This window comes from Bombina bombina, chromosome 9 (assembly GCF_027579735.1).
Source record: "Bombina bombina isolate aBomBom1 chromosome 9, aBomBom1.pri, whole genome shotgun sequence".
Lineage (NCBI taxonomy): Eukaryota > Metazoa > Chordata > Amphibia > Anura > Bombinatoridae > Bombina > Bombina bombina.
Genome location: NC_069507.1, coordinates 240,027,418 through 240,040,137, shown reverse-complemented (window position 1 = coordinate 240,040,137; position 12,720 = coordinate 240,027,418). Strand labels below are relative to the sequence as shown.

General features: G+C 38.3%; 1 protein-coding gene across 6 annotated transcripts in view; it reads right to left on the bottom strand.

Moving 5' to 3' along the window:
- ZDHHC6 (zinc finger DHHC-type palmitoyltransferase 6) overlaps window positions 1-12,720 on the bottom strand; it is a 38,509-nt gene that overhangs the window by 4,314 nt on the left and 21,475 nt on the right. For all 6 annotated transcript variants that reach the window (XM_053691765.1, XM_053691762.1, XM_053691760.1 and 3 more), the window contains 3 exons: window positions 12,225-12,392; window positions 10,913-10,954; window positions 6,793-6,938 (listed from right to left, as the gene is read on the bottom strand). In XM_053691765.1, the coding sequence (XP_053547740.1) occupies window positions 6,793-6,938; window positions 10,913-10,954; window positions 12,225-12,392 (356 nt within the window). The remainder of the gene's footprint in view (window positions 1-6,792; window positions 6,939-10,912; window positions 10,955-12,224; window positions 12,393-12,720) is intronic.

Below are 12,720 nucleotides of genomic sequence, written 5' to 3'. Positions count from 1 at the left end.
AATGGGACTTCCATAGCGCCGATATTACAAGCTTTTTCTGGGAGGTCAAAAAGTGAGCGGTACAGCCTATCCCGCAAGATTCGTAACGCAATCTAAAGTCAGTAGTTATGAGTGTTACGCTACAAAGCTGTAGCATAAAACTCATAACTAAAGTGCTAAAAAGTACACTAACACCCATAAACTACCTATTAACCCCTAAACCGAGGCCCTCCCGCATCGCAAACGCTATCATAAAATTATTAACCCCTAATCTGCCGCTCCGGACATCGCCGCCACTATAATAAACATTAACCCCTAAACCGCCGCACTCCCACCTCACAAACACTAGTTAAATATTATTAACAAAGAAAAGCTTTGCAGCTTTTCTGTTCACCGCAGCATTGGATCCTGGCTAGCCCCGACCTGCCCTGTAAGACCGCGCTCCACTTAAGCATAGAAGACTTTGCCGTTGGCGCTACGGACACAGGTAGTACTGTTTACCATTCGTTGCTAAGGAGGACATGACAGCTCCTGCACCTGTGAATAATATATACACGCACGGCTTCTAAGGTATGCTTTGAAAGTGATTCGATCACGATCCTGGGTCGAGGCTTTGGTCCGGCTAGTTCGGCTGAGCGGCACTTTGGGGACTTTTAAGATATAAAACTATTTCCTCTGTGGATTACAAAAATTTAATACCATTGGTTAACGTATATCTATCCAGTTCGCCCTGGTGCACCAGAAGTTCTTTCTCAGCCCATTGACTTTTATTTTCTGGGATCCCATGTCTGAATGTGGTATGTTTGTGACATTTGTGTTTTATTTTTGACACTTTTGTTTCTTGAGTCTTCATTACTTACGGTTGTGCTGGTTTAGCCTAGACTTTTGGAAACCCCTTATTTTGGGGAATCTACTTTCTTGCTATGCTTGTTTAAATATTATTAACCCCTAATCTGCTGCCCCCAACATCGCCGCCACCTACCTACATTTATTAACCCCTAATATGCCGCCCCCAACGTCGCCACCACTATACTAAATTTATTAACCCCTAAACCTAAGTCTAACCCTAACACCCCCTAACTTAAATATAATTCAAATAAATCTAAATAAAAAATCCTAAATTACTCCTATTTAAAACTAAATACTTACCTATAAAATAAACCCGAAGCTAGCTACAATATAACTAATAGTTACATTGTAGCTAGCTTAGGGTTTATTTTTATTTTACAGGCAAGTTTGTATTTATTTTAACTAGGTAGAATAGTTATTAAATAGTTATTAACTATTTACTAACTACCTATTTAAAATAAATACAAATTTACCTGTAAAATAAAACCTAACCTTACACTACAATTAAATAAATTAAATTAATTAAATACAATTACCTAAATTACAAAAAAAAAAACAATACACTAAATTACACAAAATAAAAAAAAGAAATTATCAGATATTTAAACTAATTACACCTAATCTAATAGCCCTGTCAAAATAACCCCCCCCCCCAAAATAAAAAAAACCCTAGCCTAAACTAAACTACCAATAGCCATTAAAAGGGCCTTTTGCGGGGTATTGCCCCAAAGAAATCAGCTCTTTTACCTGTAAAAAAAAAAATACAAACAACCCCCCAACAGTAAAACCCACCACCCACACAACCAACCCCCCAATTAAAATCCTAACTAAAAAAACCTAAGCTCCCCATTGCCATGAAAAGGGCATTTGGATGGGCATTGCCCTTAAAAGGGCATTTAGCTCTATTGCTGCCCAAACCCTAATATAAAACTAAAACTCACCCAATAAACCCTTAAAAAAACGTAACACTTACAGTTTTAAAGACCGGACATCCATCCTAAACGAAGCGGGGATCAGCCAATAGGATTTTTTCACCTTTAATTCCGATTGGCTGATAGAATTCTATCAGCCAATCGGAATTAAAGGGACGCCATCTTGGATGACGTCATTTAAAGGAACCTTCATTCGTCTTTAGTCGTCGGAAGAAGAGGATGCTCCGCGTCGGATGTCTTGAAGATGGACCCCCTCCGCGCCGGATGGATGAAGATAGAAGATGCCATCTGGATGAAGACTTCTGCCCGTCTGGAGGACTACTTCTGCCGGCTTGGATGAAGACTTCTCCCGGCTTCGTTGAGGACTTCTTGCGGCTTCGGGTTTAAAGTTTGGGCAGCAATAGGGCTAAATGCCCATCCAAATGCCATTTTCAGGGCAATGGGGAGCTTAGTTTTTTTTAGTTAGGATTTTATTTGGGGGGTTGGTTGTGTGGGTGGTGGGTTTTACTGTTGGGGGATTGTTTGTATTTTTTTTTTACAGGTAAAAGAGCTGATTTTCTTTGGGGCAATGCCCCGCAAAAGGCCCTTTTAAGGGCTATTGGTAGTTTAGCCTAGGGTTTTTTTTTTATTTTGGGGGAGCTTTTTTATTTTGATAGGGCTATTAGATTAGGTGTAATTAGTTTAAATATCTGATAATTTCTTTTTTTATTTTGTGTAATTTAGTGTTTTTTTGTTATTTAGGTAATTGTATTTAATTAATTTAATTTATTTAATTGTAGTGTAATGTTAGGTTTTAGTGTAAGACAGGTTAGGTTTTATTTTACAGGTAAATTTGTATTTATTTTAACTAGGTATTTAGTAAATAGTTAATAACTATTTAGCAACTATTCTACCTAGTTAAAATAAATACAAACTTGCCTGTAAAATAAAAATAGCGGTTAATAAGTATAATGTAGGTGTCGGCGATGTCGGGACTGCAGATTAGGGGTTAATAAGTGTAAGATTAGGGATGTTTAGACTCGGGGTTCATGTTAGGGTGCTAGGTGTAAACATAAATTTAGTTTCCTCATAGGAATCAATGGGGCTGCGTTACGGAGCTTCACACTGCTTTTTTGCAGGTGTTAGGCTTCTTTTCAGCCGGCTCTCCCATTGATGTCTATGGCGAAATCGTGCACGAGCATTTAAAACCAGCTCACTGCTGACTTAAGCAGCGCTGGTATTGGAGTGCGGTATGGAGCACAAATTTGCTCTACGCTCACTTCTTGCCTGTTAACGCCAGGTTTATGAAAACCTGTAATACCAGCGCTGTAGGGAAGTGAGCGGTGACAATAACGTGCAAGTTAGCACCGCACCGCTCATAACGCAAAACTCGTAACCTAGCCGCATGTTTATTAATCAACTGATTATTTCTCGTGCTCCAGTTCAGATATCCTCAAAATCTGACCTGTTAGGGAGCACTAAAGACAGGTTTGAAAACCAGTGTTTTTTTTCTAAAGATTCTATTCAAATTTAAATTGCCCCCTATGTGGTTTTTCACTAGGGAGCTTATTTTGGTAAACTAGTTAGGGCTGGTGTTCACAGGAGAAGCGACAGTAGATACACGATACTGAAACCCCAGAATTATGGAACAGTTAGAAAAAATGTATCACACTGCAATAACATTAGGAGGTAATATTTCTTACTCAGAAAAACAAAATATGAAACACAAATATTTTCTTTGTTAATTCAGACAGAGCATACAATTTTAAAAACTATTTACTTTTCTTCATTCCCATGGTCTAGGATTCTTGCAATACTACTGCCATATAGTGCTCCAGATACAAGTACGCTCCTGAGCTTACACCCCTGCTTTTCAACAAAAGATACCAAGAGAATGAAGAAAATGTGATAAAAGAGGTAAAATAAAAAGTTGTTTACATTTATATGCTTTATCTGAATCATGAAAGAAACAAATTGGGTTTCATGTCCCTTTAAGAAATATGATACATGAGACTCTACTTTTGTAATCTACACACTTAAAGTGCCCATGTGGTCTTCTATAAATAGGGGAGACCTCCCAAAAAGTAAGGGAGTGAATAGGCTAAAACTAGTCTAATATTAGGAATCCAAAATTTGAACATCTTCAGTTTCCTCCCAAAAAAATTTGGAAAATTATATCAGCCAGCTAAAATGTTCTTGTCAACTGTACTATTGGTTATAGGAATATGGAATTATTATTAAAAGAAGCTCATTAATTAAATACTTCATGCCCCAAAGTCTCTGTATGTATAAAAAGGTAACCTCTTTTGTTATGTATATACTGGTTTATTTTTTCAATGTTAGATACTACCCTACAGGGGGTGGCAAGTTTAGTTCACCTTTAAATGAATATTTTGTATGTGACTTTAAGAGGTGAGGTTAGTGAATCCTTTATAAGGGGACTAATCTGGTGATAAGAAAAAGGGTGGAGCCGCAATAAAGAGCTTCTGTAGGATTACACTTTGGAGCCTCAGTTGCATTTCTTTAGTGCTGTTACTATGATCCATGGGCAGGATTTGGGATTGGCACATTGGGCTATAAGATTAAGTGGTCCCCTTTACTCTATTGCTATGCAATGTTAAAATGCTCTAACAAACGGAAGTATTTTCTTTTTGCACCTTTATGTACCTTTCAGTGCTAGGATTTTTGGCCACACAGACGAGGGAACAATTTACCGCCCCCCCTGACTGATTACATACCATCCCATTGCTACTTAAACGACTATGAAACCTACATTTTTTCTATCAGGATTCAGATAGAGCATGACATTTTAAGCAACTTTCTAATTAACTCCTAATATCAATTTTCTTCATTCTCTTGGTATCTGTATTTAAAAAGCAGCAATGTAAGCTTAGGAGCTGGCCCGTTTTTGTTTCAGCACCTGGGGAGCGCTTGCTGATTGGTGGCTAAATTCCAATCAAACAGTGGTAGCGCAGCATAGCAACTCAGGCAGTGGTAGTGCAGCATAAAAAAAATAATAATCAGAGAGTGGTTGTGCTGCATAACAAATATATATATAAACACACACATACAGTATGTATGTGTGTGTGTATGTATATGTGTGTATATATATATATATATATATATATATATATATATATATATATATATATATACACACATACATACTGTATGTGTGTGTTTATATATATTTGTTATGCAGCACAACCACTTTCTGATCTGTTATATATTACAAATATATATATATATGTTATTTAATGTAGCAGCTTCACCCATACCTGACCTGGGTTCTTCATAAGTGATCATGTCTGTGCAGTGCATAGGCCAGTGATTTTTAACCTTTTTTTTTGCCGTGGCACACTTTTTTACATTAAAAAATCCTGTGGCACACCACCATCCCAAAATTTAAAAAAAAATCACACATTGTAGCCTAATACAGCGCATATATATACACATACACACAAACACACACATACTGTATGTATTGTGCTGTTATGCCATGCCTCCTACAAACTACCCCTGCACTGGGAGTAAAAAACAAGCAAAGTTTAAAAAATATGTCACACTGTTGTCAGTCTGCCGCGGCACACCTGAGGATCTCTCACGGCACACTGGTTGAAAAACACTGGCATAGGCTAATAGGGAGTGTGAAACTAAGGTGCAAGTGGTGCCGTTAGATTTTATATAAAATTAGAAAACATAAAGTGCCATAATCCGCCATGATCCATCCTACCTAACTCTCACTTCAGTGTACCGCCGGTCTCTCTGGCCATCTGGGTGGGTGGGCGTGGCTTCCACTTACGTGGCTCTGCTCAGCCTCTGCTTTAATTTCAAAATCCTTTTCAGTGTCAGTGAGTGTGTGTCACTGACTGTCTCACTCTGACAAATAGGAGTTATGCGCTGCCGATACGCAAGTAAGCTCATTCAGCTGCCAGGCTGCCTTCACAGTCAGTTCACACACATGCCTGACGCCCTCCCCTGCTGCGCTGCCCATGCTGTATAGCATTGCTGCTGCCCAATAGCTAGTTGCTTTAGTATACATATTAAAAAAATGCTGCAAAATTAGCAATAATTAGCAGAACTGTAGAGTAACAGTTTATGTAGGAACTGGAAGTGTCTGTGGACTGTCCTGTCTGAGTCTGACAGAGTTAGTCAGTGTGCCGTGCCGTCACCGTGTGCACATAAATAATTTTTCAATAAGCTGTCTAGACTGCCTTACACAAGCGCCGGCCCTGGTACCTTTAAAAATAATCTCACTGTCACAACTCTCTGACTGTCTTCCTTCTCTCTTTATTTTGATTCAAGGCATCCAGCATGCAGGTCTTTTTATTCTCCTGCAGTATTACATAGATTGGACATGCTCTATATTGTTTATATTGTACAGTCTTCCTTAAAATCTCTCCATGGCATTTAAATAAAAGCAAAATGTCTCATATTAATTGTTATTAGATTATTTTAGTTGGTTTAAACATGTGACTTTTGTCATTGGCTCACCAGACATGAGCATTGTCTTTTGTCACTTTTATGAAGCTTTAAAGTCAGTTCCAAAGCAGCAATGCACTACTGGGAATTATTTAAATGGTACATAAAAGTGTAATGAAAATGATATTATGCGTTAGAGCTTTATATTATTGTACTATTGCTTGCATATAACTATGTGTTTAACCCCTGCAAATGGAGTTTAGCAGTTAAAGTCAGCTCCATATCGTCAATGCACTACTGGGAGCTAGCTGAACACATCTGGTGAGACAATGACAAAAGGCATATACTGTATATGTGTAGCCACTTAGCAGCAGCTAGCTCCCAGAAAAGCACTGCTGCACCAGAGCCTACCTAGGTATGCGTTTTATCCAAGGATACTAAAAGAACAAAGTAAAGTTGATAACAGAAGTAAATTGCATGCTCTAGCTGAACAATGAAAGTTCCAACCAATAAATAATAGGATTGTCTTCTAGCTTTCTATTACTTATTAAGACGTCAGTAATGTATCATCTATAGGTATAAAAGAAAGTCATAACTACACACAAGGGAAATAGAGAAGACAGCAACTTACTTTAACCCTCTAGTGGCTAAAACAAGCTCTCCTTTTTGCAGCTTCATCCTGGGTTCCTCGGTGCACGGCGTTGTGAAGAATGTTTTGATGCCTTTGGTAACTGGGCAACAGGCGCCACTGTAATCCTCTACAGCTCTGTACCGCACCTAGAGGAACCAACAGCTGGAGGTTACACCAAGTGTGACAGCTGGAAACAGGTCTCTTGCATTTCTTTGTTTAAAGTCAGATGTTGAACACAATTTTGCAATTTTTATAGGTTTACTTATTTTTTTATGAAAAAAACTACTGTCGGAAGCTATTACCCTTATCAACAGTTTCCAATGGTGTGTTTTCCATTATCAACAAAATTACACGTCCCATAGAAAATAATAGAAGCCGAAATGCACAAATTCACACCAGGTTTCCATTGAAAGCTCAAACAGTTAAAACACTATTGGTAGCTGTCAATAAGGCATACTCAGCTAGATGTTAGAGAGTTAAAATAAGCTTTTTGAGGCCTCCTTTCCATTGAGATATTAAAGTCTTCAAACAATACGAGTGTTTCACTTTATACATTTATTGTCATATAATATTTATTGCAGGTGTAGGAGTTGGAGTTTTGTTTAAATATCAATATGTATTTACATATAAAAATATAATTAAGTACATATCTCCATTGTTCTAACTAGGCCTATGCCTAGGGCAGCACTAAATATTACATATATCAATACATTTAAAAATGTAATAAAACAAAACAAAAAATTTTTTTCATTAAATAAAATTTTTAATCTCATTTCATTTTTAATAAATTCAATGTATCTTTGTTTTTGTTTCTCACTAGAGGCAATCAAATGTAAGGAGCGCAGATATTAATATAGTGTAAGGCCGAACGAACTACCATAGCAACGAAATTGTTATGGTGCGATTTTTTAGAAACCCAACATCAGATGTAAGCGTTAACAAAACGTTAACTTACACCTACACAAAAAAACCAACTGCATTCAATGCGCAAAATATTTAAATGCAAACCTGGTACAAAAATGAAGCCGTAAACTACTTTAAGCTGTCAGCAGATAAGGCAGCTTATGGCTCAATTTTTACCGAAATAAACCCTTATTTTGTGGACAGAGGAAATACTTTTTTAAGCACACCAGATTCACTTCTGAAAAATTAACTTCCTGGTTTGATTTAAACAGAAAAAATAATTATAAAAATACATTTCAGATTATATGTTTCAAATTGATCAAAAATATTCTTAATTTTTCTACTTTTACATATTATACCAGTACTCGATTATCCCGGGTGCCTTAAAAATTATGTCTGATGCCTCTATTTCCTTTACCCCATTGTTCCTTTTGTTCCCTACCTACTGCCAGTCTGCCACTTGTCCTCTGGTAGTTTGACCTTACCACTGGCCGCAGCCGCAATTAGACGTGTTGGAGCTATTACGCATGAGCGCAGGCTTGTTGTGGAGCTATTACGCATGAGCGCAGGCTTGTTGTGGAGCTATTACGCATGAGCGCAGGCTTGTTGTGGAGCTATTACGCATGAGCGCAGGCTTGTTGTGGAGCTATTACGCATGAGCGCAGGCTTGTTGTGGAGCTATTACGCATGAGCGCAGGCTTGTTGTGGAGCTATTACGCATGAGCGCAGGCTTGTTGTGGAGCTATTACGCATGAGCGCAGGCTTGTTGTGGAGCTATTACGCATGAGCGCAGGCTTGTTGTGGAGCTATTACGCATGAGCGCAGGCTTGTTGTGGAGCTATTACGCATGAGCGCAGGCTTGTTGTGGAGCTATTACGCATGAGCGCAGGCTTGTTGTGGAGCTATGACGCATGAGCGCAGGCTTGTTGTGGAGCTATTACGCATGAGCGCAGGCTTGTTGTGGAGCTATTACGCATGAGCGCAGGCTTGTTGTGGAGCTATGACGCATGAGCGCAGGCTTGTTGTGGAGCTATGACGCATGAGCGCAGGCTTGTTGTGGACCTACTATTACGCATAAGCGCAGGCTTGTTGTGGAGCTATGACGCATGAGCGCAGGCTTGTTGTGGAGGTAAGAGTGTCAGATCAGACAGAAGACAGAGAAAGCAGCACAGCGGATCACTTTAGCGGGACTCAGTGGAGAGCAGCACAGAGTGTGTAACCTCAGAGGGCTTCAGTAAAGACCAGCAGAACAGCGCATCACAGAGGGCTTCATTATCACCGGTGCTGTCACTAAAGGAGCTTGGAGCGAACCGGTAAGAGCCCACAGTGACTTTTCAGCCTGTTCGCTGCAGCACTCTGCAATAAATTTTAAATTATAAAGCACTCGCAGCCTATTAAAAACTATAAGGACAGACAAAGTTCAGTGACTTAATAGCTATCACTAATCTTGACAAGCTATTAAGTCACTGAACTTTGTCTGTCCTTAAAGTTTTTAATGGGGCTGCGAGTGCTTTATAACAAACAAACAAACTTTATTACAAAGAGACTACCTGTCTACAGCAGGGCTTGATCACGGCTCTGGCGTTGGGAGAAAGCAGGGATCACTGCCGCACTTGATCCTGTACTGCCTTTGAGTAAAAGATGTGTAACTTGATCTGCGCGCAAAAAATCTCCCTTTCTGAAGATAGCTAAGATTGCAGCGGTGGCTGGGCTTCCAAATTAAGGTTAACCTTTATCATGCAAGGTGAAAAATGCCTTTATTTTAGTTTCCAGTGTTCTGACAGATTTTCCTACTGTGTATACGAAAATCTAAGTCACCGCATTCCACAGATGGTCTTAAAACATCTGTGGAATGAGATTACGTTGGTTTGCTTATGCGCACATGCTTAGTCGCAGCAGGAAAATCTGATGGGTAGGAAGATCTGACAGTGGCGTCACAAGCGCATATGCAGCGTGGCGGTAGGAAATTTCAATGGACTGTTCTATTAGATCTTTCTACGCATTGATTAGAAACTATTTGCACACACACGGTAGGAATATCTGACAGAAAACCAGGATAATGCCCCTCCAGTGCGTGTTCCGTGAACAGGATTCATAAAGACAGGTTTTGAGTCTCTTATTTCTGCTTTCCTTGTTGTTTACATTGTAAATCATTTTACTCCCTTCTTTTATTAATATTACTGCTATAAAACAGAGGGGTACAAAAGGAGATTTAATAGATCGTAAGGAAAACACACAACAGAAAGAGGTGCTCCCTTCTAAAATAATTTGTTATAAAAACCAAGTTCCTGTATTTGTATGAGAAGTTGCACGTGCATATATTTGGTGAATTGCCTGGGTGCTCTCTATGGTAGATAGGTAGAAACTTCAAAAGGAAGAAGAGGCACTCACAGGGTTTAATGAACATTATTGTTATTAGTAATTCATCAACAAAGGTTCAGTCAAGGTTTCAGTCCTCACAGGGACCTTTGTCAAGACTGTTTCGTAGTCAATATATGTGCAGTATGTTCAGCTGTCAACAAACTGCACATATATTGACAACGAAGCAGTCTTGACAAAGGTCTATATCTATATCTATATATATATAAAAAAAAACATGAAAAATGCCTGGCTCCTAGATTTTGAACATATTTGTCAAGAGCTGTATTATACATAGTTCATGTAATGACTAATTTTATAATGAATGGGCTACATGTCACAGTCCATTTAGCTTATTCTGTGTACATAAACATATATACAGCACAACTGAAAGTGAAGCAGTGACACTGGGGTTAAGTAATGTTTAAATTGTGATGATGTGTCAATTTGTAATTGGTTTATTGTTTTAGTGTATATTGAAGCAAAAAAAAAAACCTAACTCTGTGTGTTTTAATATGTTATTATTATTTTTTTTTTCATTTTTGGGGGCTTGGTGCATTTCAAGAGCAGGAAATTCCCTTTCAAATGAGGGGTCTTAATCGTCTGTAGAGGCTAGGAGAGCAGAGATTGAAAGAGTTAAATAAACTCCCCCCATCCAGCAGCTACTGTCACATACCCCCCCATGTGATGTCACCACGCGCCTGTAGTGAGGGGGATCACTGAAAACAAGGTGCAGTGTGCAGAAGAGAACACCTCGTCATGCGCATCAGAGGTTAAACGTTACAGGTTGGTCTGGGCTGTAGAATACTCATTACATCCATACGTACAGCCGTCAGAAGAATGAAGATGTAATACTCACACTGCGTACACGCTTATCCGCCTTTTGCTTCAACTGCTCAATCTGAAAAAAAACAAAAACATTTAGGAACAGAAAAACAACAAATTAACATTAACATATGTTTTTTCTTCTTTCCTTTTTATCCCAACGTGACACAAATATTGTAAAAATAAATAGAAAATGTTTCTTTAAAAGCAAGCTTAAAATGCTCAATGTTTTCAATAAAGCAATCCCACTGGAGTTAACTTTAACTCTTACAGCCAGAGAACAAAGTAAAAACAAAAAGATATTTCAGGCCTCATGTGGCAAACCCAGGTTAAATGGGGCCCAAGCTCTATCACGTGTACGCTAAGATCAGGATGCTAAATACCAGTTCTTTAGTATAGAGACAGATTAAACGCACAGTAAAAGCAAAATGAAACTTAAATTGACTGGATAGAGCATGACATTTTAAACAACTTTCCAGTTTACTTTTATTATCAAATTTGCTTTTGTTCTCGTTATCCTTTGTTTAAACATAAACCCGGGTAGGCTGATAGAAGCTCAGGAGCATACACGCGTCTATAGTCATTGGGCAGCAGTGTTTGTAACATTCTTTATTGCAGTGTTACACAATGTTGCAAACACTGCTACCCAATGATTATAGACGTGTGTATGCTCCTGAGTTTCTATCAGCCTACCCGGGTTTATGTTTAAACAAAGGATAACAAGAGAACAAAAGCAAGTTTTATAATAAACGTAAACTGGAAAGTTGTTTAACACTGCATGCTCTATCTGAACCATGAACGTTTAATTTTGACTTTATTGTCCCTTTAAAGGGACAGTCAATAATTATCACATTTGCTTTGTCCTCTTGGTATTATTTGTTTAAAAAATAAATCTAGGTAGGCTCATAAACTGATTTCTAAGCTGTTAAAAGCCGCAACTTATCTCTGTGCATTTTGACAGTTTTTCACAGCTAGACAGCGCTAGTCCATGTGAGTCATACAGCTAACATTGTGCTCACTCCCTTGGAGTTATTTATGAGTCAGCACTGATTGGCTAAAATGCAAGCCTGTAAATTAGCACTGAGATAAGGGGGCAGTCTGCAGAGGCTTAGATACAAGGTAATCACAGAGGTAAAAAGTATATTAATATAACCGTGGTTATGCAAAACTCTGGAATGGGTAATAAAGGGATTATCTATCTTTTAAAACAATAAACATTTTCAAGTATACTGTCCCTTTAAATGTTTGATTGATGCCCAAGATATTCTAAGGTTCTAAGGCTGCTCCTTTTCCGGGGATGATTATTCCAAGATTTGAAAGCATTTGAACGATTATCAGGTGCTTACTGTAAAAGAATATCGGTGACATCCTTCATGAAGCACCCACTCAATACCATCGCCCACGGGTGATCCAGACCACGTAAACACCTGCCTGAAATTCTTCCATTTGCTACCCAAATCATAGGGGAAAGTAAACGTTTCTCCTGTTTGATAGTATTGAATTCTGTCTTTTGCCTTTGTGAAGAGAAAAAAAACCAAACAAACAAAAAGTGGTTACATTTGACAGAGTATCAGAAACACTAAGTTTATTAATAAATCCTAATATAAACCAAATGCAAAGAGAACTGAATTTGAGGCTGGAAATAAAATATGGAATTAATTTAAATATGCAAATCAAATTGCTCCAGCATACAATACAATAATACAAAAGACTGCAGTGGAACTGGCGAGGTAAATTTATTTTAATGAACAATTTATAAGAAAACCATTGGCTTTTTTTTAGCTGCGCATCAGACTATATGAATACAGGTAGAAAACCCTTTATCCAACTGTCACCACCTGC